The 27796-nt window shown below is 43.4% G+C and overlaps 1 protein-coding gene across 1 annotated transcript; it reads left to right on the forward strand.

Moving 5' to 3' along the window:
* Window positions 1–379: 379 nt before the first annotated feature.
* Window positions 380–22335, forward strand: SLC35F2 (solute carrier family 35 member F2). Its single transcript, XM_075490980.1, has 8 exons — window positions 380–735; window positions 7186–7361; window positions 7906–8033; window positions 13408–13567; window positions 15242–15398; window positions 16192–16244; window positions 16921–17075; window positions 20982–22335. Exons 1-8 carry the CDS (start codon window positions 395–397, stop codon window positions 21198–21200), a joined length of 1389 nt encoding a protein of 462 aa, XP_075347095.1. The 5' UTR covers window positions 380–394; the 3' UTR covers window positions 21201–22335.
* Window positions 22336–27796: the final 5461 nt, after the last annotated feature.

The following is a 27796-nucleotide window of genomic DNA, read 5'->3' on the forward strand; positions in this document are numbered from 1 at the left end:
ACCAGCAGCAAAAAGGTGGGAGTTGAAGCCTTAGAAATAAGAGGGGCTCAAGGCTGTGCACAACGCTGGGAGAAGTGAAAATGTAAGGGTTTACACTAACTTTGACTCATGTGACTGGCAGAAAGTTGAGACTTGAAACGCCTGCACATGAGGCCAGCAGCAGTCAGGCCTCCACACGAGCCTGCGGCGGGGCTGGGGCCGAAGAGGCCTGGCAGGGACCCGCACCAGGGCACCAGGCTGGGGCTGCTGCCGGGAAGCCCCGGGGGCTGTCTGAGCCGGCGAGCAGGAATATGAACTTCGCGTTGGTGCTTCTGGAGCAGCCCTTGGCCGCTCCTCTGCTCTGCTCTCACCCGCACCCGCGGGTTGAAGGAAGCCTGCGGGGCTGGGGCTCGCTATGGGAAGGAGCGCGAGCAGCATCCCGGGGCAGGCAGCCGCGCTGCGTCCCCCCGCCCCAGGCCGAGCCGTGCCCCTCCTGGGGGCGGCCCCTCGGCGGGCACAAAGCTCGGCACGGCCGCCACCGGCGCAGCTCCGTCTCGCCGCCGCGGTGCCGCCGCTCCGCCCTCCCTCTTGGCGGGCGCAGCGCCGCGGCATGGAGGCGGCCGGGGCCGGGGCGCCGCCGCCCGGTGCTGCTGCGCCCGGGGCCGAGACGCCGCCGGGGGCCGAGACGCCGCCCGGGGCTGCCGCCGCCCCTCCGCGCCGGCTGCTGGCGCTGCTCGGGGCCAGGCTCTGCACCTGGTGAGTCCTCGGCCGCGGCCCCCCTCCCCCGGCCTCCACGTGGAGCCGGGCAGTGCCGGCCTTCCTGCCCGCCTGCCCCCGCGGCCGGGGCGGCGGGGGGGCCGTGCCCCGGGCCGGGGTCGCACTCCGCGGCAGGGAGGGAAGGGGGAAGCAATCTGCCTGTGCTCGGCGCGCTGGCCGGTAACGCGGTCGGGATGCGATGGCTTATCCGTGCCGCCGGGAGGAGCCGCATGGTGCCGGCCCGGAGCCGGCGCCGCCGCGGGGGGACGGCTCGGTGCGGGCCCGGGGTCACTGCTGGGAGCGGGGCGCGGGGCTGAGCAAAGCTTTGATCCTTCGGGCCAGCCTTTAAGGCCGTCGGCCTGGCAGAGGCGAGACCGGCGGCGTGCGGGCAGCAGGCAGGGGAGTTCTGGCTTCTGCTGATGAGCTGGGTGTTCTGGGTTCACAGGCGGTACCGGGTTCGCTGTGGAAGCACAGCCAAGCTACAGCCTGTAACTGTGGTTGTGTGAGAGTGTGTAGAGTCACTTCAGCTAAGATAAGTGTAGAATTAGCAAGTGATGTATTTGGTTTTGTTAAACTAGGAGTGTAATCTCGCACGTGCACACATGCACTTGATTCTTTTAGTAATTCTGGCTTAAGATTGTTCTGTTTTCCTATTTTTTCTGTACTTTTATCTATTTCCTATTTTTCTGTACTTGTGTCTGTTCTGTATTCTTTTATCAACATTGTTGCGAAGAACAGGTCATGGCAGGCAGAGAAGATAACAGAACAAAATAGCTGAGATGAGGTGTTGAGTCCAGAAGGAGCAATATCGCCTTCCATCCTTCCTTGAATTGGCTTAGGACAGAGACCCGTTCAGGTGTTTCACTTAAAAAGAGAGCACTGGTTAAGCGTGGAAAACTTGGGGAAGAAAATCTGCCAAGTTGTGCAGGCATCGCACATGTCCCAGAGCTGGTACTTGCCAAGTGCTGCCTTCACTGAGAGCAGAACTACCTCCTCCGACTTCAAGCCTGCAAGAGCTGCCATTCACTTGCAGCTTCAGTTGCCATCTGGGGAAAAAAAATCCCTGTTTAAAAGGCTCTTTTGGGGCTCTAGGTTTGGTTTCTACTAACTATTGCATCAGATACCCTCGGCTGACAAACAGGAGGTGCTGGCTCTTCTGCCGCCCTCGCGCTCCTAAGCTTGAGTCTCAAGACTAGGCTGTATGGGGGTGTGTGCTGGCCAAGCCGAGTCTCATTCCAGAGGGCAAAGCCTGCCTTTCTCTTTTGGTTGTAAGCTTTTCTCTTTTCATTCCCCCTGCATGTCAGGAATGCCCAAAAAGACAAGATAGGAATTTGTTGACCTGTTCAGTAACCTCACCTGTGCTGGTAGTTTTGCCAAAATGTTGCCAGAGGGCTACACCAAGTGAGTCTCTTGATGGTACTTGAAAGAAAATAAAGAGCTCTCACTAACTTTTGGAAAGTCTTGTCTGAGATACTGAATTGATTTTTTTTTTCTTCTTTTTTTCCCAGGTGGCTGGAGGCTCAGCCGCCTCAGCTGTTGTAGAGGCCTTTCTGAGTCATAGGAAGGTTTAGTACTTGTATATAATAAACTAGGTTTTTTATTTGACTAAAACCAGTAGAAAGCATGCTTTTTGGTTCTTGAAACAAAACAAGTTTTTCTTTTCTGTTTCTTACATTTTACAAATTAAATTGACCTCAGATTCAAAGCAGAATATTGAAACACTAACTTCTGAAAATGTTAGTTCTTAAAAATACTTCTTCCTGTCCCGAGCTATCTGCTAATCATGTTGGAATATGGCTTCAGTCTGAACCTGCATTTTCCTTCAGCTACTTGTATGAAAATGTGAGATTATTCAAATGAAAAGGTCTCTTCCCGCCCCCCCCCATTTAGGAATGGTTCAGTAGTTAAAGCTTAAGTGCAAGTAAACTGTCTACATGAAGAGCGTTACCAGGCTTTGCCTGTTAGTGTTTAACCGGTGGCATAAATAAATTTAGTTTTTGAAAAGCTGTATTTATTTTCATGAAAAAAAATCACATTAATATTACAGGATTTATTAAACTAATAGCCAATAAAATTGTTAACTATGAGCTTATTAGATTTTCTTTAACTTCCTCAAATATAGACTCTGATTGTATTTTAATGTCTTGGGGGTATTCTTCTTCTGCATTTCACATGGAGCCAAAGAAAGCCAGCCTGACTTTCTTGTGGTGTCAAGAGCTACACATTGTTCAGCGTTCGCTTTAGACCATTTTGTAGCGAGCTTTCATGTTCTAAAAAATCCCCAAATGACACCTAGTTTTGCTCATAGCCATAGATATAGCTAGCTAAGATATGGCGGCTGAAGGGGGAGGAGGAGTAATTACTTAGTAGCCAACTACCAAGCAGTAAAAAACAACAAAACCCCCTCCAAACTATAAAACTAAAAGGCCTTTTCAGACCACTTACCTTGCGTCATCTGAGAGTCCAAAGTGATTTAGTCCTTACCAATGCATTAAAAAAAAGAGCAGAGAGGATCAAGTTCTGGCACGGAAAAGTTAATAATTAATATATTTCAAAAAATGATGATAAATTATTGATAAGAAGATCACAGTCATCGATACTCATGTCAATACCAGAATGAATGGAAACTCATGTCTTTGAAGCGTTTTTCTTATGAGAAATTGTCTTGCAAAATGAAACCAATAGGATTTAAAGTTTACTCTCAAGTTTTACAGAGGATAAACCAGTTTTTTAAATTTTCTGTGGGAATGTAGTGGGCACTGAAATAATAAGGCTCTTGAGCCCACATTGAACGAGGGTCATCTTACTCTGCTCAAACCACCTTGAGCGCAGCGCATGGCACTGGGAACGTGGCGTCACCTTCGCAGTTTGAAGAAATTCATTTTGACACCTTGGCACATGGTGTGAGGGGAAACCATTGGTGCTTCCTGCTGAGGCTTGCACCTGGTGTTGGGGGGGCTCAGGGCCACAGGCTGTTATTCTACACGCAGCCGAGAAAGTTGCCAGAATCGTAGTGTTTTGAGATTCACAGAGGACATTTTTGAGGGCAGCCTTCCACTGTCAGTGAACAGTGTCTTTGTTTGGCTCTTTTGATCTAACATTTTGAGTCTCCAGTAGAGGGAAGAAAAAAATCCCTGAATTAACATATAGAAAAGTACAGAAGGGAACGAGGCAGGATGAAGACTGACTGCTTGCCTTGTCAGATGCCTTCGGTACTGTGGAAGTAAATGCTGTAGGACTGCCTAGATATACATTAACTAAATAGCAATGGTTGCTGGTGCAGAAACCACTAAGCAAACAGTTCTGTAGATTCCGGACCTGCGTCTCTTCCCATATGCAAAAATGCAAGGAGATCCTTCCCTAGGTACTTTAAACTGGAGAAACTTAGTTATTAGAAAAGCTGAGGATCAGCTTAGTGGAGTTAGCTGTTCCACTGCAAGAGGGTGGCCAGGTCTTTCTTGTTTTTAATAAATGACGGCTGAAGCTGATCAATCATTAGCAAATTGGGATGGCAGCAGATTTTCCTCCTTTTATACTCTGGCTGGAACATGGTCACTAGCTAGTTTGCCGGTGCACGTAGAGTCCAGGCCTGTGCTGCAGAGAGGGTGTTGTAGTTCAGGAGAAGCAAAGCTACTCCTTGCATATCATATCCTGGGGGAAAGTGTTTAAAACCTTGCCCCACAGAAGTCCATGTTAAACAAGCTAAATGCTTGTGGAGGAGCATAGCCTGTGCTTCTGCCCATCTCTGTGGTACCACCTAGGAGATGGGTGAAGGGGAGTTTGCATCCCGGAGAGCAGGGATTCTACCAGCCAAGGCAGCTCTAACTTCTGGTAATGTATTGATGAGCACAATTCATTTTGTGGACTACGCAGGCTTCACAGCTTTGCTCCAGTAAAATTGCAGCAGTTTTGCTGAGTCGCACCTCTACACAGGTTTGATTGCCACCTCCACGCCCTCATCCGAGCTAGTCGAAGCATGGGGTGAGTTTAGTCCAATAAATTGGTAAAGGCTTGCTCTGTGCCTCCTGCACTGAGGGTAAAGAAAAAATATTTTCTGCTAGTTTGGAGCAAGAAACTCTTTATTTGAATAATAAAAAGTATATATGTATTTTTTAAGTGCCTGAAACCACATTTTTTGTGTGTTGTTCACCACATTATTTCTTCCTTGAAATTTCAGTGGGTATTCTGTCATCTTACCTCCTGCAAAGGAGCCTGAGCTCACAGGGCTGGCAAAGGGCGAACAGGAACCATCGTCCGTGCCTGCTTGAGAGAAGAGGTAGTCTCATCCCAGAAATTTTAGCTAACCTATGTTACGTTCTTCTTAATGACGCCTAATTAAATTAATTCTTTAGATGAATGTAAAAAGACATTTCTGCATCAGTCAGAATAATTAGCCAGAGTGTGTTATGATCATTGTTGATTTGTTCAACAAATAGTGCAATTGGATCTTTGACCAGAATAAAAAGAAATTAAATGTAACAGAAGTGAGGTAGTTTCAAAGGGGTTTTTTTCTTTTATTTTTGCATACAAATATATATATATAAAACTACATTTATATATTTTATAGCACTGTTTACAGTTAAAGCTGTGCTACAAAGTAGCCATGATAAATTTCTAGCTGAAACATGGTCTCTGTTGATTACTTCAACATACAAAATGCTAGAAATGAGAACGTTCGTTCTTTCATGCATCAGAAAGAGTTATTTGCACAAGGCTGGATAGGACCTTACAAGATTGTCACAAGATATACAAATACTTATAACGTGGATGTGCACTGTTGCTGGGATGGGCAAGGCAAGCTGTAGCAAAGAGTGGGGCTCGAATCTCTTGGAAGGGCAGCATGGCTGGACTTTGCAGAGATTTGCTGTCTCATCAGAATGGACTTGGAGAGAAAAATGTGCCTAGCAGTATTTTTAAAGTCAGAAGAGCTTTGGTGTCAGGCTGAATTGAAAACAAGATTCATGCAGCTGAATTAGAATTCGTGCAAAGAAGATGTCTCCCTTCCCAAATGGAGAGATTGACTGTATGATTGTAGTTGGCTTTAGCACCCCCGAACACACCCTTGTTATTGCCTGACAGCTGGATTGCACAGCATAGCTGGGTCAGCTGGTATTTACTACGTTAAAGTCACCCACCTTGGGAAAACAACTGGTGTTACTGTCAAGCGGTGTGCCTGGGAAGTGGGTGCCCTGCCAGAAATCATCGGGGAGAAATGTGGGCACAGGGTAGGTGCAGAATCCTAATGGGATGCTTTCTTCCCTTGCTCAATTACTTTGAGTAGGAACAAATGAATCAGTTACGCAGACAGTTAAATTCTCATCAGTAGTCTTCAGAGTAAACAAATGAGATGTGAACTGTGCAGACCTGTACAGACAGCACAGCACTGAGCCCTTCTCACTGTATATTGTGAGTATGCAGGCAGAGACTGGGGTGGTACAAATCTGCATAGCTCCACTGGCAGGAAAAACAGCAAGCCAAAAGATACACAGCAATCTCTGCGTACTCCTGTTTGTCTGGGAACGTCTGGAATAGTTCACTTTCTGTTAGGTGAAGAATTGTTACTAAAAGAGCATGGGCTTTTTTTTTCCCCCTGGCTGTGGGTTGGACTTAAAAGGAGTTGTAAATGCTAACGTGATCTTTGGCCAAAATGTGTTCTTAACTCCATCCTCAATTACAGCAGGACATGATGGAATATAACAGAAAAAATCCACAATAAGTATTAATTATAACAATTCTTATTATAAGAAAATTTTTTTACAGTGAGAACAATCAATCACTGGAACAACCTCCCCAGGGATGTGGTGGAGTCCCCATTGCGGGAGGTTTTCAACGTGTGACGGACAGGGTGCTAGATAACGTCATCTAGGCTCCCTTCCCACGAAAGGTTGGACCAGATGATCTTTTGAGGTCCTTCTGACCTGGGCTGTTCTATGATTCTATGGTTAATGCTTTTGTATTTCCTTAGCACTGCTCAGCTTAGGGTCTCAGCTCACTTTCAAAGACTCAGGTCTCAGAAGAGCCTGAAGGCAGTCTTGCCTTATCTCCATGTTGCAGATTTTTATTGACCAAAGTCAGAACATGATTCAGTGGAGGATGAAGGATTTGACTCAGGCCGTGTATATCAAAAGCTCTCTTGATGAGAATAGATCCTGCCATTGGTTTGAGCCTGCCCAGGTGAGCTGCTTGAAGATCCTTGCAAATTATTGCAGTCTCCATCACTGGTGGTTTGAACTGGCCTCGCTTCTTATATGGCTGTCATGAGGTTAGACTAGATCTTCTGTGTAGACAAAACCCTGCTTACCGGTAAATCAGAACAACATTGATAGGGAGTAGAAAAAGAATAAAGTGTCAATCTAAAAAATGGCATTTTCAGTGTACAACTAGCAAATATTTTTTTTTAAACTTGAATGTTTAATGCTAAACTTACTGTGTTGTCTTTTATATTCACAGGCATATTTTGAAAACGGTAATTCTGGGCCAGATGCTCTCCTTGTTTATCTGTGGGACTGCTGTTACAAGCCAGTACCTAGCAGAACAATACCAAGTGAATACTCCAATGTTTCAAAGTTTTATCAACTATTCTTTGCTTCTTCTAGTTTATACAACAATGCTGGCATTTAGGACTGGTATGTGAAATATGCGATGGGAGATTCTGGTTCTTTTTTTTCTCTTCTACATTTTCCTTTCAGATTTTGAAACTAAAGAACTTAATACTCATCCTAGTTTTTTAAAGTTCCTGCTGAAATGCCTGCCTTGTAATAACACATGGAAATGAATTTCACGGGTTAAATGTGCATTTAATTTGATTTCATGTCATATCTGTTTAAAATTATGTGTTCTTTGGTTTCAAGCCCTATATTAAGGAAAATAGGCTTTGTTGTAACAAGCTTCTTTACCAGAGGCTATTTAATATTCCTCCTATTCTTACGAATTTACTCTTTCAACAACTCTAGTCTTGTGGGTTTTTTCCTCATGTGGAAGAATTTCTGTGCTTTTTACCATTTGCATTGTCTCCTCCCGAGCTGCATTTTGCTGTTACTATATATTTCTTAAGCAGGGGCAACCAAAAATCGAACATCTCAGTATTATTTAGGCTTCTAAAAAGCAAGATTCCTGTGCAACATTTGGTTGGAAAGAAACACATATTGATTGCTGCTTTCTTTTAAACAGGCAGTGACAGTCTTTGGCAAATTTTGAAACAGAGGTGGTGGAAGTATATTTTTTTGGGACTGGCTGATGTTGAAGCCAATTACATGATTGTAAAAGCCTACCAATACACGACCCTCACAAGTGTGCAGGTAAGGACCGATCTCTCTTTTTGAACTGTTGCTTTTATTACAGTTTTGGACCACTTTCTGAGTTGAGATTCATAGGATAGACATGGAAGCTATTTAAGGCTGAAAAAGCTTTCCAATATCTATTTTCTCTCTGCAGTACAGAGGAGAGCATCCTGCATCATAAATTACATTTCCAGGAAGCAGAGAAAATTGGCTGGTATTACACAGTGCCAGCTCTTGAGTTGAACTCTAATTATTTTAATAGAAAACACTTCTAAGCGTTTGCTGACAGCCACTCAGGTTTTTCTCCTGGCACAAAATAAAGATTCGTGACCAGGTAACACTCACTCAGCGCAGGTTCTTGCTGATGAGAGCGAGGCAGATCTCTTGCCTAGTCCTAGAAGCTGTGGGAAGCGTTGTGAGACGTAACCCCACGTGTGAGGACATACTGATCGTTAGCTGGTGTTGCTGACAGTGCAGTGAGGGACCAGCCCTATGGCTTTAATGGCACCTCAGTTCAGGCCCCTCTCTGGAAGAGATGGAAGGGAGGTCAGCGTGCCAGGCTCCTGAAGTGCCAGTAAACGTCCTCTGCAACGCCAGTGCTTGGTGCTGCGTTGCTGCACTAGGATAAATCTTGTGTTCTGAAATAGCTGTATGAGCAGGAGGGCCAAGGCTGGGGTTTCTTTGTCGCCCTACACAGACATAAGCTGCTGGAAGAGTTAGTGCCTTCCTCCTGCCTCCAACTGCATGCCCCTGAGCTTGCACGGCCAAATCCCTTGAGCATACTGGCTCAGGGCAGCGAGCAAAGTCAGAGCAAACCCTGCCTTTTGCTGGACTGTTGGCGAGCTGCGTCAGGCCCCTGAGTTAGCTGCCTGTGGGGCTCCTCAGCTGCTGCTGCTGCTGGAACAAGGTAGGGGAAGGTGCAAAAGCAGGGAGTGCGTGTGTGTGGGGCTGTGCCAGCCTATGCCTGCTCTTACCGATGGTGGATCTGTAAGCTGGGGTCATGGCCCCGCTTACCTGAAGAAAAAAATAATGTACCATACAGAAGTGGCTGTTAGTTGGAAAGGAGTGTTTAGGTGTCAGTGTTTTACAGAGTCAAGGTAACAAGGGTTAATATTTGAAAGAATTACCTGTAAAGCAATAAACTCTTGTGGTCTGGGCTCCCTTTAGAGAACCGCAGTAACTTTTCCTTGCACTATTTAAAGAGCAGTAACATGTGCCTGATGGATTATTATTGTCAAGTTTCCACTTCATACTTATGTGTTATGACTCATTAGGCCTCTAATTCCCTTACAAATAATGCCCAAGAAATCAAAGCTTTAAGAGTGACACATTTCAGTCTCAAGATCAAGTTATGCTGATAATTGAGATCCTGTTTGATCATATACTTTACAGCTGAAAAAGCCAGGACTTTGATCCAAGTTCTGAGAAGTAGTAAAGATATTCCTATGATTTCTTTCACAGAAATTAAGAAAGTGTAGATACAGTAGGTTGTACTGTCCAGTTGCCAGACTTGAGCAGCTGCAGAACCTTCTTCCCATGTGGTAACCTTCAGACTGATGCTTCTTTCAGTGTCAGTCCAGTAATTGCGAATTTGTTGTAACTGCCTGTTGCAGTAAGGTTTCTTGCACATTCTCTGAAGTTACCACTTTCTCACCACTGTCAGAAATGAGATACAGGACTAAAAAAAAAAAAGCCTGTGATTTGCTCCAGTACAAGGCATTTGCTATCTCAGTAGCAAGCAGTTCTGCAGTTACATCAGAACCCGTGGTTCAGAGCACCCAGCCTGATGGCCTGTCTGCAGTGCTGGCTGTGAGTGGATGCGAAGGCAGCACAAAAGCAACGCAGGAGTATATGGCACCTTCCCAAATACAGGGTAATCACTGTTGAAATGCTGGCTGACCGGAGCTTCAGCTCAGCCCTGTGAAACTTATCTTCAAAGATAAGTTTTCTCAGCTCAGCAAGGAACTTCCATGTATTTTCTCACACATGCACACAAAAGCAGAACTGATTTTCCTTTAGTTAGTTATCAAATACCAGCATTACACGGAAGGGGTTGGGAGATTTTTAAGGAGATAACATTGGGATGACAGCTCTCATTTCTCCGTAAATAAAGAAAAAGACTTTGGTCCACAGCTGAACTCTTTCTGTTCGGCTGTGGCTGAGGCAATGCCAAGGACACTTCTTGCTGGTGGTGTCCTTCTGTCTTGTGGCAGGACTGGACTGTGCTGCTGTTTGACCACATATTTCATAGCAAAAAACAAGCAGCATAGCTGTGGTTTCATGTTGTTAACATGTTATTGGGCACAATTAGCATTTGCTCTGGATTCGAGTGGAAGCATTTTATAGGCAGCTATTGACAGAATATCAGCTGATGGAAGAGTATTAACCTCAACAGGAGACAATGCAGGATGAGCCCCGGGGGCTCAGCTGGAGGCTGCCCTAAGGGAGCCTTGTGGGGAAGCGAGCAGGATGAGCTGTTGAACTTTCTTGCTCACAGAGCTGCCTGGAGCTGGCAATCACAAGCAAACAATGACCTCCAACAGTCTATGATAATTTATTAACCATGTATTAAAACATCTTTTAATAATTTACTCACCCTACCTTTAAAACCTCCTATAAACAGTGTGGCCAAAGCCTGGCTTGAGTCAGAACATTTGTAAATCAAATCACCAGGTTATCTTTTTTTTTCCCTTGTAAAAATACAGCCTAGAATTGAATAAGATGAAAGTTTGGTGAGGCTGTATTGGCAATAGTAATCAGTACCACAGTACTGCTGTAAATGTCATAAAACCTGAATAAATAAACTTTATTCTTTTAAATGGTTCCATTGATACAGTTCATTATGATATTGCATCTGCTTTGCACTCTTTGATCTTGATCCTGTACATAAGAGAGCATTTTCCACCAAAGGGCTCTGTAACATAGTAGGTGAAGGGAAGGCAAGGTCCAGTAGTTGGAAATCAGATTTCTTCCATCTGTGATTGAGGGTAATTGTCCCCTGGAACAGATTACCAGGGCATGTTCATCATTTGGTGCCTGTGTGTCCTGGCTGCAAGTCCTCTAACCAGGATGCTGTAGCTCTACAGTATGTTGTTGGTCTGGATGCAGCAATTTACCATCTGGCATTACTGAAAGAGCTTGTGGCTCATTATCTACTACTCCCTTACATCCTAATTATGAATTTTATTTTTAAAGCGTTTTTGTTCCACTCTTTCTATTTGGGTTGAAAAACTTCTTGGAGGTTGGAAAGCTACATGGTAACATCTCAATTAACGGGGAAGTGGAAGCTTACATATTAGTAGAAGAGATGTGTGACTAGAGGAGTAAAAATTTTGCTTTTTAATTTTTGCAATATTTCTTGGTTTCTGTGATTGTAACTTCACACCAGAGAGATCAAATACATTTCCATACTGAGGACAGAACTAGTTCAGAACAAAGGTGGAAAAACAGAGTTATGAGAGCTAAATTGTATGTTTTGCAGAAACAGATAAATGACAGTTGTTTGATACTAGTCAAAACAATCAAATTTGGAGGAAATGTTGAAATTTTTTTTTGAGCCTAGACAAAAAGTAAGGTAGAGAAAAAGGCTTGTGAATAGAGAAAAAGGCTGTGATAGAAACTCACAGCTTGATACTTTTTTGTATTGAAATACATGGTATCACACATTAGGACTTGTGTGGCTCTAATGTCTCCTGATACAGCCTAGACAAGTGCTTTTGCACAGGCTTCTCAAACTAGACAAGCTGGAGGCTATCCAAGGAACGAAGACAAAGAGGTGGAAGGATTAGAATTTAATGTGTAATAACTCCCCTTAATGCTGTGCTGGTAAGGCTTTAATATGTGTAGTTATGAACAAGCAAAACCAAACTTACCATGAAAGTCTTAAAAGTTTGGTTAAAACCCTTGGGGATGATGGCTGAACTAACGGAAGCCAGCACAGCAGAAGACTGCGGTGGTGCACTCAGGCGGACAGAAGTTGGCAATGAGCATTAAGGACTAAGGGCTCTTGTCTCGATTGTAACGGTTATGCTCCAGTCCTATTGACCTGGACCTAATGCTTTGTAGTGACTTCAAGAGGCCAGGTTTTAAGGGCTGACATTTAAGAGTAATTTGTGAGCAGTCTTTGGAAGGCTGACTATATGTTCTGCTGTAGACTGTTCCCTTGTATAGTTTCATGGCACTCTACTGAGGCAGGTCAGAAAATACAGCTTTGTTTTCCTCCAGACAAATTCAGAAACAAAGTCTATTTTGTTGAATTAAATACTAAACCAATTATTATTAGCTCAATGTTTTTGGTATTACTTGGTTTTTCTAGAACATTATGCCCATCTTATGCTACAGCGTATTTTTCTGTGTGAAGTACACAGCTAACTCTTGATATTTTCTGTAATAAAGGGGAATTGGTAGAAGATGGGTGGGTCTAACAGCAAGGCAAAGATACGTAGGTTTTTAGGAACATGCAGGGAGGGGATAATGAAGAAAGGAAAGAGAAGTTGGTGTCACTGCTTGTCATGGAGTGCGGACATCCTTGAACCTTAGCTATTAAGTCTGGGGCAGTGTCTGCAAACACATCTGACGTGCTTCGAAACTCTGCTGCCTTGTGTGTTTCTGCTGCTGGGGCATGGGTGAGTTGGATTGGGTGCTTCTGACTAATTGAGGGTCAGCTCTAACAGAGTAGTGAAAATGCATCGATGGCTTGTGCATGCTTTTGTGGGAAGCTGGAAGATTGGGAAAGTGACTTTAGGAAGGTTGTTCTTCCCTTCCCATCTTCCTTCTACCAGTTTTGCACATGGCTCCCAGCATGTATACCTTTTTTTTTTTCATTAGGATCCAGTTGGGGGGAAAAAAATCAAAACCAAAACTGCAGGGTTACATTCTTGCCCAATTGACTTCAATGTAAAATCAGATCACTTGTATCCTTTAATAGTTCCAGATTTTTGCTTTGTGTACATGGAGCCCTAAATTCTAATTACAGATTTGAGGAGGAGTGGAAAGACAAGCTAGACAAAACCTGCTGGGGAGAAAAGGAAATGTTGGTGAACCACCTCCTTGTGTGGGTGTTGTGGGGAGCAACGCAGTTTCAGAGCAACATCCTAGCATTAATTTGTGACGCTGCAAAGATTGATTAGGTCCATCATTAGAAGAGTTTCTAGATCAGTGCCTTCCTACCAGGAGAGAGTGGATCCCTTGCCCCAGCTCCTCTTTCACTTGCAAAATGCTTTTCATGGTAAAATGTGGGTCTGACCCCTCTTTTAAATGAATCCACTGGCTTTGCGGCTTTGATTAACGTCTGATAGTGATGGAAAGTAAGATGCTGTACATTTGTTTTCAGGATAGTGCAATCCAGATTTGGGGTAGGTTTCTAATTCAAACCGTTTCTCTGTACACACAGCTGCTGGACTGTTTCGGGATTCCTGTGCTGATGGCTTTGTCGTGGTTCATTCTCCGTGCAAGATACAGGCTGATACATTTTCTTGCTGTTGCCGTCTGTTTGCTGGGTGTGGGAACAATGGTGGGTGCAGACATTTTGGCAGGGAGGCAGGACAGCGAAGGTAAGGAGTCCTTTATCGCGGGGGGGAAGAGCGGAGAGACGGTTCCTGTGGTGGGCTAACTTGTAAAGGAGAAGGAGGAGCAAATGCAGGGGGAGTGGATGTAGTTTTATTTTAAAAGAGAAGAGAAGACATGCTGCGGTTTGTATTTCCTGTCCAAGAAGATAGTGGCTGAGGAGAGGCTGATTTTATAGGGAGCTGTGGAATTTGCTTGTAGGTTTGGATTATTTCTTCCACCTTGAAAGAGAAACACTTGTGTTAAGCTTAAATTTTGCTGCTGTTCATCAGACCTGATGAAAGGCCTCATTCTTGAAAGCTTATTCACTTTTACTAATCATGTGAGATGGTCTAATAAAAGATGCTGTCTGCCCCTGCAAACCTTGCCTTGCTTACTCTGTATCAGCCTGCTGGCAGCCAGACTTCTCTGATTTTCAGTTTTCTATGAGCAAATCAAAAGTTACTTCAGAGCAGGCTGACTTCGAGTTGTCTTTGGCAGACGCAACAGAAATGGTGCACGTACCTCTGAGGCCCACCGGCCCCAGCCTGGAAAGCAGGGGCTTACGATGGGAGAGCAAGAGGAGACGTGGGCAGTTTGCCGGGATTCCTGGGACCTCCGGGAGGGAGGCTGGGCTCTGGGGACTGGGATCCAGCTGGGTGCAGATGAGGGCAGGTCTCGTCTTCTCTACCACCGATGCCTAAATCAACCCATATCATAGCGATCTTATTTTGAATAAGAATTTTGAATTTCCAGAGCCAGTGGGTATGAGGCAAGGTAAATTTCAGGGGCAGAGGAATGGGGCATTGCCTTCATCAGGCAGCACAGAGATAAGCCTGTTTGGTGTTATTTTGGGGCCTTACTGTAGTAAGACATAAAGGCAAACTGAGGTTTAGCTTTAATGCTATGTGGTACAATTATCTCAGTCCTGAGGGAGAAAAATCTTTCCCTGAGACTTTAAGACAGTTGGGCTTTATTCGCTGACCTGGGTATCCTTACTACTGCTTACCCTCATATTTCAGATATATTTTCTTAGTGATGGCCAAGTGGCTCAGGGAAGGAAATTTTAAATCAATTCAAGGTTTTAAACAACAGCTATCCTCCTGCTTTTTAGCTGATGCATAACGGCAATTACTTGATGAGTGATTGTATCACAGGGAGTCCCATTTGCACAGTATAAGTAAATCGCAGCAGGACACATGATACCACCCATCTGCAGTGCCCACTTAAGACCTGTCATAAACCTGAAGCTGAGTCCAGGTCCTGCTGAAATCAATAGACTGATTTTATCAAGACTTGAGTCAGGCATTACTGCAAAAGTGGGGGCAATATTCAGAAAGGTGGAGAGCATCTCTAACCTGGAATTTTCTCAAGTCCCTACAGTGCCTAAGGTCAGCAGAAGTAGAATTGGACCAGACTATACAGCAGTGGCTTGGTCAGGATGAGGTTTAAATGCCGGGTTTAGCTCATTCCAGACTCTGCAGGGTGAGGTAAGCAGGGAGCAGAGTCCATGCTCAGACACCAAGCCGCTCATCTGCACAGACAGGAGATGTTTCCTTTCCCCTTACCCTGGAAGGCGCTAAGAAGATAGAGATGTTAGAGATAAATTTGCTTGTCTTTTTAAGGAAAGTTAAAAAGTGTTTGCAGCATTACCCTTATTGTGGATTAATATTTCTGTACAGGTAGTGACGTGGTGATTGGAGATGTCTTAGTGCTTCTTGGTGCTTCTTTGTATGCCATTTCTAATGTGAGTGAGGAATACATTGTGAAAAATCTGAGCAGAGTGGAGTTTCTAGGAATGGTGGGCTTGTTTGGGACTATTATCAGCGGTCTACAGCTGTAAGGATCTAATATTTATTTTAAAACTAATTAAGAATATTCTACAGATGATTGCTTGTCTACCATGAAATGATGATGTTGTTATTAAATTAATTCTTTGTTATGTCTGCATTTGGCCTATATGGGAGTCCTGCCACTTGAATTTTATTTTTGTTGCTGATCAGCATCTGTTTTATATCCTTTTTATTTGCACTACTCTTAATTCTAAAGCTGAAATCCTGCAATTGAACACATATGATACTTGGCTGTATTTTTGATTTTGTTGATCTTCATGAGGTCACTCAATATGCTGAGGACTGTTCACAGGGATGTATTTCTTAATGGATTTTCTCTGTGGAAAAGTTTAGGAGATAATAATTCGCAGGTCTTCCATATTAAACTTCAGTTTAAAATGAAGCCATGTATACTCTTACAAATAACCACATTAGAGTAACTGACCACATGCACTTAAGTCTATCTAATGAATTTTATGTTCCTAATTTCTCATCATTATAGTTAATAATTTCCTCAAATGGTGTATCAAATAAAACTGAATCTCTGAAGGATGAAAAAGCCTGGGAAGAAGGCATAAGAATTAAATGAAAGTGCTCTTGACTTTCAGGCACTTGAATTTTCAAGTCTTTTTTCATGCTTGTTAGATGCTGGAGTTAATGTCATTCAATAAAATTTCAAACAAAAAAAATAAGGGATTATAAACCAAAATGTTTCTTATATGTTTTGGTAATTAAATTCTCTATTTGAATATGATTTTTTTTTCCTTTTTTACTGTATTATATCTTTTCTCTAACTCTAGAGCCATTGTGGAACATAGGGAGATAATGAGAATTCAATGGAACTGGAAAATTGGTATGTGTATGACAAAATGATGTACATTTTTACAGAACACTGGAAAATGATAATCATTTAGACTTCAAATGCTGGGGTTTTCATTTTCTTTCTCTGGATATTAAGCAGCATTCCTATTATATTGTCACAAATTTATTTTCCGAAAACTTTGCGGCTCAGCAAAGAGATAAGGTTTGCAGGATTGAACATTAAAACCTTTGAGCTCAGGTTTTGCATTTTACATATAACATGGAATAGTTTTTCAAAATAAATTGAAATAAGTAAAAATTACACCTGTTTAATTACAGAGATGTTTGGTGTTGGAACATCACAAGAACATTTTTCTGTTGTCCTTCCTAAATGAAGTACTGGAAAAATGGATTTTGTGACACATTTTAACCTCCACAGAACTGTATGTTATTAAGAAATGTGGCTCTACATTTCCTCAGTCAGCTCTTACATTAACTAGGAAAGAACAAGGACTTTCTTGTATAGATACACTAATTTTTGCAATACAGGGTCGTCTTGGAAAAGAAGTATTTCTGCCATGTTTTTCTTAAATTCACATTCCCATATCTTTTAGGAGACCTTATCCTAAAAGATAAAAATGCATAGTTTTAAAGCATCTGAAGAATATCGGTGTTCTTCAAAATCGGTATTCCGTGCCTTAGGATTAAATTGTCATCTTGTTTTACAGCGTTACTGTTCACAGTCTTTGCCCTGTGTATGTTTGGGCTATATAGCTTCATGCCAGTAGTGATTAAAGTTACCAGCGCAACCTCGGTCAACCTGGGTATTCTGACTGCTGATCTCTACAGTCTGTTCTTTGGGCTTTTCCTCTTTTTCTATAAGGTAAGTACCTTCATTCTTTCACTATAATTTCAGTTACATTTTTACTCCAAAATTATAAATAAAACATAATGTTTTTAAAAGCCCCTGAACAGTTGTTTGCACTTACACATTTCTACAGCTTGTATCGTTCATCGTTGGCAGATGTCAGTCAGGAGTCATACTTAGTTAATTACATAGCATTGCACCATTAGGCAGATAGTGATTTTCAAACAATTTCACACTTGATGGAATACGCTAGAGTTAACATTAAGAGATAGTAAATAATTTCCCAAGGTGTTCAAATGGTAGAGTTCTTGCCATAAGCCCTATGTGGAACTGAATGTTAGATTTGGTTCATCTCTCCAAGTGTCCAAAGAGAGGGTCTGAAGCTCCCTGTCCTGAAAGGCATTTGGTGTCTGAGAGAGGAGCAGTTTGGCTTGATTTCCAGAAATTAATATTTTCTTTTAGAAACGTAATCTGTTCATTACCAACATCTTGGGATAAGAATCAAGCGCTCTCAGTGCTACTGCTAAGGAGAGACTAAAGGAACTGGAAAAAAATGCAGATGAATATATTATTCTGTATGCTCTCCAAAAGGCAGGTATTTTATTACGCTCTAAAATATTTTTGGTAGTGTCTATTCAAGCTCAGTGACAGTGCTAAAAAAGATTTCATTTCACCCTGCACTTTTTATCCAGAATAATTTGTGGGAACCTAGCTCGCTACAGCAATTGGAGTAATTGAATCAGTTGCTCGGTGACTGGAAGGGCTTAGTGAGATGCTTGTGAACTTAGCTTAAGAAGTTAATTTGTATTATTCCATGTGGTTGCTTTCTCTTTGGCATTAGGGAGAGCCAGAAGCTTTTAGGTCAGATTTGTTTATGAAAATGAAGGCCAATTTATTTTACGGCGCGGAGGTCTGGTAATGGTAGGGTCCAACAGCAGCTAGATTTTCCTTTTCGAGAGTCTCTTAGCTCAGCTTTCCTCCCTGTTTTGGGTTCCAAAATTTGCTCCAAGCTACAAAGCATCCATTACAAATGAATGTAGAAAGTGAACCATACTTACATTCTAACAATTAAAAAAATCATTTCTAAGTCACTTCCAAACATGTATTTTGGCACCCAGAACTCAAGAAGTGATTATAGATCTATATTCGTAATAGTAAAGAGGAAGAAGTAAGCAAGAGCTTTGGAAGGAATATAATAAACTTTTATTCTTCAGGATTTTTACCTTATTTTGGGGAGAGGTTTTGCTGGGAGCACGTCATCCCATAATTACTAACTGCGGGGTATCCTGGTAGCAAAAAGGAAAAATGACTTAGAGCTAAGACTTTGGGGTTGTATTATGAGAGCATTTCAGATATTTATTAAAATAGGAACTTGCATCTATAGTTAGAAACAATGAAATAGCAAAAAGGGGAGCAATAATAATGCCGCATCTTTAGTGATCAGAGGATCTGAGATAGTTTAGGAACCAAGAGCTGAGAGCACCTGATTTTGACATGGCTTTTAACATAACAGCAGTAGAAAACCTTATTGTCAAGTTAGCCGTATAGTTTCTTTACCTATGGGGCAAAGAAACCAGGCAGGACATTTCCTTGATTAAAAAGCACCCTGGACATGGGAATCTACAAACAAAAATGCAAGGAATCAGTGTATTCCTCATTACCGGATGATATTTCACAGCAAGCCGCTGGAGGCTTGGCTGGGCTGCAGAGCGGAGCGAGCCATGGAGAGCTCTGAATTGCTGTGATCTGAGCCTGCTCTGAAACAGAAGCAGCACAAATGTACAGCGGCTACAGCAGAGACCGGGCCCAGGAATTTATGAGGTTTGGACTTGTGCGCAGTGTTTTGCTAATGCACTCAACTTTTCAGCCCCAACCATGTCTGTTTAAGGTGAAATGTGAATTTTGCATACCTGTTTCGATGAGCTCTTTTTTTTTTTTCCTTTTGCTCTACAATGAATCTTTGCTGTGCTTCTTCCTTATGAGCTCATTATATAGATACCTGTAATCCCTCAAGAGATATTAAAAAAGGTCTCCAAATGCTTTTGTTGTATAAACTCCTATGGAAGGGAGTATACTGCAAATACAGACACTAGATGGAGTTACAGTCCTCCAGTAACATGTAAAGTAGTCTTTAGGCTTGATAGTATGGGGATATAAGCTGCACAGTTTTGACTGAAATCAGTGTCTGAAGCAATGAAGTTGCTGCAATATTTGAAATGGAAAAAAAAAAAAAAGAAAAAAACAACCCAGGAAAAGACCACTTAGCCCTCCCCAAAAGCAAAAGAAATGAAGAAAAAAAAAAAAAAAGAGCGTAGGCCTGTTGGAGCAGCGTGGTTACGGTTCACCTGTGTCAGTACCTGCAAACACATAGGCAGGCCTTGAATCACAGCTACGCTGCAACGGCTTTGGCACCCTGGCTCGGTGACTGTGTATCTGCTCACGGAGGAATTAATTCTGAGCAGGATCAGAGACACCTACTGCCATGTACGCACTACGAGAGGGGGGCTGGCAGTTACTGTGACCGCCCGGTCTCGCCTGCCAGCCATATGGCCTTGCACGCAAGCACATGTTCACTCATGGCCTTCTCACTCTGGGGAAGCTGTGCAGGTGCCTTGATACAGACCCAAGCTCTGCCCCTGCGATGGGAACGGGTCAGTCACGGGTAGGGCCACGGATGCTGCTGCTGCGTCCGTCAGGACATCTTCAGAGCTTGGTGCTTCCTCCTGTGCAGAGCGAACGCTTGAGTCCCAGCTCCTCCAGGCAGACAGCCAGCAAGGTGAGGAGAGAGGGCACGTATCACAAGGCCACTGTGCTTCAGTCTGCTTCTCCTTTTGCGTGGTGCTGTCCAAGGGTTTCTGAGCCAAGTGACTACCAGCTAGGAATTGCAATGCCTTAATTGTCCATGCCTCGGTCTTTTTTGGATCAGAGTCCACTGTCCAGGTCCTACCATTCATTTCATCCAGCTCTGGTGCTTGATAACCTAGAACATATTTTCAAGCATGTCTAAGGAAGCTAAGGAGGTTAGGGAATATTGACAGTGGGATGTAGGATGTGCTGTGTCCTTCATCCTACTGTTTAATCAATGTGGTTTGGCAAAAGCAGTATGGAGGACTTCAACAAATCTGCTGAAAAAGTGCCCCTGGCTGTGGGTAACTTGAACACTTTGTATTACTGAATCTGGTGTTATGAAGTAAGCATTTATTTTTCTGTCAAAGTGGATGAATCTTGGCAATTGTTGGACTTCTAACAGGCAAGTGAACCATAGTGAATCAAATGCCTGACGTACCTCAGCAGTTCATACTCTTGCCTCACACCACTCTTAACAGAGCACAAATGCCGATCTTGTAAAAGGAGCCCCAGCCTGCCGCTCTTCAAGGACTTGCTGGGTGTAGAGAGCAAACCAGTTTTGGTCCAGTAATAACATTTATCTAGGCCTGCAGATGGTCGAGAGAGCTGTGCAGAGAACCAGCTGTGCTGGTGACTTGCAGTAAGACGGAGAGATTCATCTCGTGCCAGGACCTGAAATATTTGGCTGTGCTGAAACAAAATTCTATTAGGGGTGGTACAGTGTTTCAGCATTCACGTGTGTAAGCAACTGTCTTCAGTATCACCACAGTTACAGCCATTTGTTCTCTCTGTTAAGGTTCTTGTATGTAGACCTAAGGAAACTCCCTGTCCGACAAACTCCCTGTCCAACAGTGTTGAGGGTGAGATGCAGAGAAAACCAGCCAGCAGCTTGAGTCTGTCAGTGAATGGAGCTGTTGAATTTTGATTTTCAGACCTGAATACAGATCGTGGTGATAATGCTCATTAAAATAATTTTTAAAAGGAAGGGTAGCTTTCACATTCTTGAAACAAGGCAGCATTGACATGTTTTTACATCAGACAAGACTTAATGCGTCCTTTTCTTTCCTCTGCCAGTTTTCAGGTCTTTATATCCTGTCCTTCGTTATCATCATGGTGGGCTTCATCTTGTATTGCTCCACTCCAACTCGGACTGCAGAACCCAGTGCCTTGCCACAGCTCGGCAGCACCGGCTTGGACAATGCTGCACTAAAGCTCGAGGAGAATGACAGTGAAACTCCGGCCATAACTGTGCAGTTCACAAGAGGAGAAACTGTGGTGGTCAGCACTGATTAAAGAAATGGCAGCATTTCAAAATAGAGCTTTTTCTTTTACTGCCAAATTTCCCTCAAATATTAATCTGGAGAATTGTTCTACTGCCAAGGCATATGTCATGCTGCGCTGGTTTTAATGCATTGGATAGACTTTTAAGGCCAGATCCTCAGTCAGTGAAACTGTATTGATTTACCCTTGCAGAAAGTCTGGCCCTTAGAAGAAGAGAGAGTAGTATTTATGTGGAGTCTCTGGGAAGTGAGACCTGTTATTTTTAAATGCTTAGTTAACTTAACAGCAAATGCTTGGGGGAAAAACTAAGCCAAAGCATGTTCTCAGGTCACTGACTGGAGCAAATATGTTTTATATTGCATTAGGGACCCAAATCTGCAAGATGCTATCTGAGGGCTTCACGGTTCCCACACCTCGGTGCCAGGTACCCTCAAACTGCATCTTGCAAAAGCCACTGGACTTCTCACAGGATCTAGTTCTGCAAGCCGTATTACATACATACACCTTCCACATGCTGGTGGACTTCATTCCTCAGCTGGAGGATTTGCTTCTTACATTCCACCCAAACGTTTGTCTCTTCATATTGCTGCACTCCCTGTCGCAGCTGGGGCTGCGACAAGTATTTTATTTTGAGTTTGCTAGTAAGGGAAGTTTGAAAATGTGTTTTTATAATCCCTTCATTTTCTCTCTCAGTGGTGTGTGGTTTGGTGCGTTCCCACTAGGTGGAGGGAGGCAAAGTCAGGCCCTTGCTCTGTTCAGTAAAAACTGAAGGATTTTTTTTCTGGATGAGACAGCAAAAGGGTTTGAACTGAAGTTCACTTCTCAGTTAATTTCTCCCTGAAATGGGACACATTTCTGCAGAAAGTTTTGAATAAAATTGCCATTTCTTAAAAAAAATGAAGTATCTTAGCCAATCCTCATTGCAACAATAATGACCTAATCTCCAAAAGGTTAAGTGCTTTCAGTAGATTCATTGGCAGTTTTCCTTCCCCTCTTCATTTTTACAGTAAATGATTAAAAAATACGAGGCTGCAGTTTTAACATCAGTAAAACCATACTGGGGTTTTATTTTATTTTATTTTTTTGTACAAGCCTTCATAGCTCAGGTGTATGAAGTAACAAAAGAATAAAGTTTTCAGCAGCTGAAGAGTTGGCTCTTGGTTTGTTTATTTTTTTAAAGCTAGAATTACTTTATTGCTCAAAATTATATTAATTGATGTTACTGATCAAATGATTCTTTGAATAGCTGAGCTTTGCCTTAAGAAGCAAATATAGCATTTTCTGAAGATACTGGTGATCAGATGACACAGAGTGGTTTTGTGTACTTCTGATATAGTTTATTCAAGCAAAATAATTCAGAAAAAATCTTACCTGATTTTATTTAGCGATAGCAAAACAAACGTTCAGCAGATACCACAGCAACGAACATTGCCTGTTCACTGAGTAGTTCATGCACAGAAGGGTGAAGAGGTGCTGATGTTTTATGAAAAGCATTTGGGCCCAGTTATCTTTTGCTGTACCACTGGAGTAAGATTCAGGTCACGGATTAAGACACCTAAGCTGGTGCATCTATAGACATCTATACATCTAAAGCTGAACAAGTAGCTGGAGACGAGGTGGGGTAAGGAAGTCTGATGGCAGTAGTTACCTAAGAGAGGCCATCTGGATGAAGTTGTAGTTCTCCATACCAAATTTTAGTTGCCTACAACCTGGGGCTAAGTCCCACCCACTGTTACCTGTGTGATTAGTTAACTGCGTGCAGTAATGAAGCAAACAGCAAGGTAATGAAGCAAACAGCAAGGTCTATAGGTGAATGTTCCAGAACTCCGCACGTATTGGCGCACAATGGGATTCAGCTCCTAAATGTAGCTAGTTACGTATTTTGTACAAAGAGGTTGCTGAGGTCCTGTCTAAAGTGCCTCTCTGTGGGGCATGATTCAGTTGCCTCAGTGTCATCTGAGATGCCCTATGGAGCCTGTGGCATCTCTAGGGGCTGGCAGATAGGACCCAGGATCTAGAGGAGACCTGTCACCTGGAGCAGATTTTGGAGGCTAGATGAGATGCCCTATGATCTCGGAAATCTCTGAAACCAAGGCTGCAGCCTATGGTTGAGACACTCAGCAGTTCCCTGATGACTGCGCAGGGCCATATATGATTACTTTAGATGCTTAACCTTGCACAGCTAAAATTGGATGAGATGAATCCCAGATGAAGCTTATGGCCCAACCTGCAGCATGTTCTTTCTGTGGTCACCAGGTGGCATTTCAGCATCTCTGTGGTGTTTGCTAAAACAGCTGTGTGTGTCCAGTGGTTGAGAGCGTGCTTTGGTGTGCCTGCACGTCCCATATGCAGTGTGGCATGAAAATCAGTCTCATTTTATGTACCTCAGGAATAATAGCAGCGGCCTTTGCACAGGGCCCATGGTGACCGTGAATCGCTATGCAAAGAAGAGAAAGGACGAGGCAGCAGCTGGAATTTTAATAGAAGTGCGATGGAAAATGGTCAGTCAAAGGCTGGCATCAGCAAATGAAAGCATTACCTTGGCAAATGGAAAAAGTAAAGGTAATGTAGCTTCCAAGTTCACAGCATCCCTTCTGATAGTTCCATCGAAAGAAAAGCAGGGGGAGGTTTTTCCTTTGTGCCAAAGCAAGGAATAAAAGCCCACCAGCTTGCTAATGTTGTAGCAGCTCCACCAGAGGATGATGCTTGGCTGGTGTCCCGTAGTGCTGGCGTGAACAGGAGAGGACACGGCAGCTTCCCCAGGGACAACCCTGGATGTTTTCCATTAGCACTAAGTAGCACAAGCTCTTACAGCATGTTTGGGGTGGATCAAGTGGGGTCAGGCGTCTGCAGCGGTACGGATCTGGAGCAACCTGTGCCCAGACAAGGGAAGAGGTGACACCCAAAGGGCCTTTGGAAGTGGCAGAACAAATGCCAAGGGCAGGGACCCGAGTCAGTGAGCAACTGAAAGAAACAGCTAAAAAGAGAGGCATCCCATGGCTTCTACCCCTTTTACAGGCAAGGGGTGGGCCGCACGTTGAGGCTGTTTTGAGGAGAAACTGCTGATGGGAGCAGGCAGCTTTGGGGAAATCCTGTTTATTGATGAAGAAGGCACCGAGTCCTGTTGTTCTGAGAACGGATCCTTCGCTTCCCACCAGGGCCCCTCCAGCTGCCATGCTCCCCCGGCAGGTCCCGCTGTGGGGCCGTGCCTCCCCTGCCGACACCTGCTCTCCCCTGGAGCCGAGCAGTGCTCCCCGGCATCCGGAGCGGGGCCAGCCCCTGCCCCGCGCACGGGCAGGACGTTGGGGTGGCTCTGCAGCTGTCCACGGAGGGGGCTTGCCTAACCCAAGAACGTTTTTTAGTGAGATTTCCACGTGAGAGGTAGAAATCACATTTGCCTATTTGGGATGTTTTTGACCCAACTTGCTGGTCTTTTTCTCATTGCTGAGTTGTGGTGGGGTTGCTTCATTTCAAATGAGCAGTGTATTAAATAGTACAGCACGTACTGGAAAACGTCAGGTGAACTTACGAGCTTTTCTGTGCCTAAAAATAAAAGCGCACCTGGTTCAAATGTTAATCTACAATATTGCTTTGACTGGGCAATAATCTTGCTAAATTAGATAACCACTAGCTGTTGTGTATTTGTCTGGGGCAGAAAATGCTGTGGCTATCCAGATGTGAGGAATGGCAGTTACCCCACCTTAATGAACCTGAATTAAAGTAAGGATTAGATCTTGATTACATGTTAAGAAATAGTGTATCCTTGACAACGTCTTCTCAGAATTGGTAGATATATTATTTAGGGGTTACATTTTTGAGGGATCATGAAAGGAAATGGATCACCCCTTAGATCTCTTTGCTGTAGGTGGTTATTGCATGAACAGTTCACTAAAGGTTTTGTGCTTCTTAAACCAGTCAGCATCAACAGGCTGTGTTTGAAGACTATTAACTCTCCATTGCAGCAGAATCAAGGGGGAAACACCAACATTTGATTACTGAAGTGTGGATGCCACTGTATTTGTAGTGCAACCACAAAAATGTTTTAATTAGGTGATTATTCCATCCTGTCACTACAACAGGACAAAGGTCATGCTTGTGGAAGTGTAGTAGGTTATATTTCTAAACACAGTATTATATCCAGGTTTGTATTCATTTTAATTTTAATTTGGATACTCAGTCCCCTCCCGTGTAGAATGCTCCCTTTGAGGGGGGATAGTATTTTACGCTCTATAATTAGTGGTATAATCAGTGGTAACATAATGTAGGTTTTATCTGAAAGTACATAGAAGCGTGTATTGACTCAGACTTTGGCTGGTCTTCAAAACACAGGACCATCTTGTGGCGTGGTGTGAGTGCACAGGCAGTAACTAATCTCCTCAATATATAGACCACTGAAATCAAAATTGTATAAAATGCGTGTGAGATTACAAACACATCCCATTAACTATGGATTTGTTCTTCCAAGGCTTTTAAAGTATGACTATAATAGTAGATTGTAATCTTATTCAAACAAATTGGGCCGGACAGGACTTCTGCTGAGCTGCAAGGAGAAGGGAGCAGTGCAGGGCAGCAGGCCAGCTCAGATTCCCCACCACTTACACTGGGACAGCTTAGTGATTTGGCTGGCTTATATTCTGAACTGAAAACTTAAAAACTCTGTTTCGCAGACACAGGCTGCAATTTAACTTCATACAAAAGATTTTCGTGCCACATTGTCGGTAACCAACGTTAAGATGTGTATTAATGCCACCAAGAAGCTCTGGAAGGTCTTTCAAGCTTTCAGCGAGGACAAGGTTGATATTTTTTGTCAATTCTTCTGTCAATGACACCATGCCCTTGCCATCCCCGTGATGCAAGGTTCTTGTTTCTCTCCTTGTGACCCCACTGGATGCAGGGCTCCTCTGGCAGCCCAGGAGGGTGGCCAGCTGCACGCTGACGGTTGTCCACGCCTGGTGTCCTACCCTTCCTCACCCTAAATTCCTACTCCCGTCCCTGTGGAGTGGCTGCCTGGGCGAAGAGGAGGCAAAGCTGACTTGCAGAAGGGCTCTGCATCACAAACTGGCACCATGGTGTGGTCCAGGCTCTGGACAGAAAAGGTACTTGAAGCCTGGCCTTGCAAAGTCCTAAGCACGGGGTGCTGGTCCCCTGAACCTGCTCTGGGTGGGATGGGAGCCAGATATACCACCCCTACTTGCTGTCTGTCCTGCGGATCGGAAGGAAGTATGTGCAGATTCTTTAAGAAAGACACATCGCTTCAGAGAACAAATGACACATGTATTGCTCCCGGGGAAACAAATGTTCTGTTAATGAATCGCATATGCCAGATCATCTGGTACCTCTGAGAGAAGGTGCATGGATCGGTCTTTAACATGTATCTTTTTAACATTGGAATAAGCTGGAGAAAAAATCCAGCTGTCACGTGCATTAAACCCAAGTACCCAAATAAAAATGTGTGATATCCAGCCTCCCTCCAAGGTTTAGTTACAAGACATCAAAAATTATCCGGCATCACAATGTCATGATGTGTTGGAAAAAGAAAAAATTAGTGCGGCAGTAATTGAGTTATCTAGCACATTATCTGTGCTAGAGTTTGAGGGAGAGGATGAGCTTTTGGACATCAGCTATTTTAAGACTTTTGACCTTTCCTAAGTCGCACATACTCAGTTCTATATGATGTGATGTCTGGGACAAGCATATCAGTTCTTGTCAGCACCATTCACTCACACTTTATGTGTTGTGGGATATTTCATTGAGTTATACATACCTGTCTTGTAAATATATATTTCAGTCAATTTAGGAAGTTTGACAGAGAGAAGCTGCACAAGCTACATGCTCAATCGTGAACAATTTTGAGCAAGCAGACAGAGATTCCTAAAAATGTGAAGTGAAGGCTCCTGGGACTGTCTTGGTCTTCTACCAAAATTCAAGTGTTAAGCAATTTAAGTGTTAGACCTGATGAGAATCTGATGAGCTGTGATGCTACAGCATTTAATTTTTAACTTGGGGCTACACCTAAACCTGCACTCATCAGACAAACAGCATCCGAGGTGTTGGAGTCTCGCCCTCCTGAGCTCTCTCTTTGCAGTCCTTGGAGGGAGCAATTCAGCTCTCCCCTGGAGATGACAATATCTGTGTATTGAGATTTCTTGTTCTGGGTGCCTACTTTTAGGTGGAACCAAGCCAAGTCTACAGAGCCCAACCAAGCGTAATGCCCCATTCTTATGGGCATTGGTGTCTGTAGTAAGGGCCTATCCAAGCTGAAAGTTTTACAATTTATGTGAGAAGATGAAAGAGGCACAGAGAGATTTGCTTAGCAACTAGGGGAAGCCCGTGGCTGGTTCAACAAGATTTGTGTGCAGTGGTATCCAAAGTGTGCATCCTTCACTCCTCTCCTGATACAATTTAATTTTTCTCTTGTATAAGAGCATTCAAGACTGAAAGTTACAGATTTTATAGAAAAGAGCCAGAAGGAAAAATCTGATTTCTTGTACAACACAGGTCAACACATTGCATCCGATTGCTCAGGATCAAATGTGTAGATTTTAGTTAAGTTGCAGGATCTCTTTAAAATCTTGATATTAAATTCCCAAGGCAATATTGAATTCATG

This window comes from Mycteria americana, chromosome 1 (assembly GCF_035582795.1).
Source record: "Mycteria americana isolate JAX WOST 10 ecotype Jacksonville Zoo and Gardens chromosome 1, USCA_MyAme_1.0, whole genome shotgun sequence".
Classification (NCBI taxonomy): Eukaryota; Metazoa; Chordata; class Aves; order Ciconiiformes; family Ciconiidae; genus Mycteria; species Mycteria americana.

Excerpts from the sequence above, each read along its gene's own strand:
- SLC35F2 (XM_075490980.1), top strand. The coding sequence starts at position 395 with ATGGGAAGGAGCGCGAGCAGCATCCCGGGGCAGGCAGCCGCGCTGCGT. Across the intron at positions 736-7,185 it reads GGGGCCAGGCTCTGCACCTG|GCATATTTTGAAAACGGTAA; the intron begins GTGAGTCCTCGG and ends TTATATTCACAG. Across the intron at positions 15,399-16,191 it reads ATTATCAGCGGTCTACAGCT|AGCCATTGTGGAACATAGGG; the intron begins GTAAGGATCTAA and ends CTCTAACTCTAG.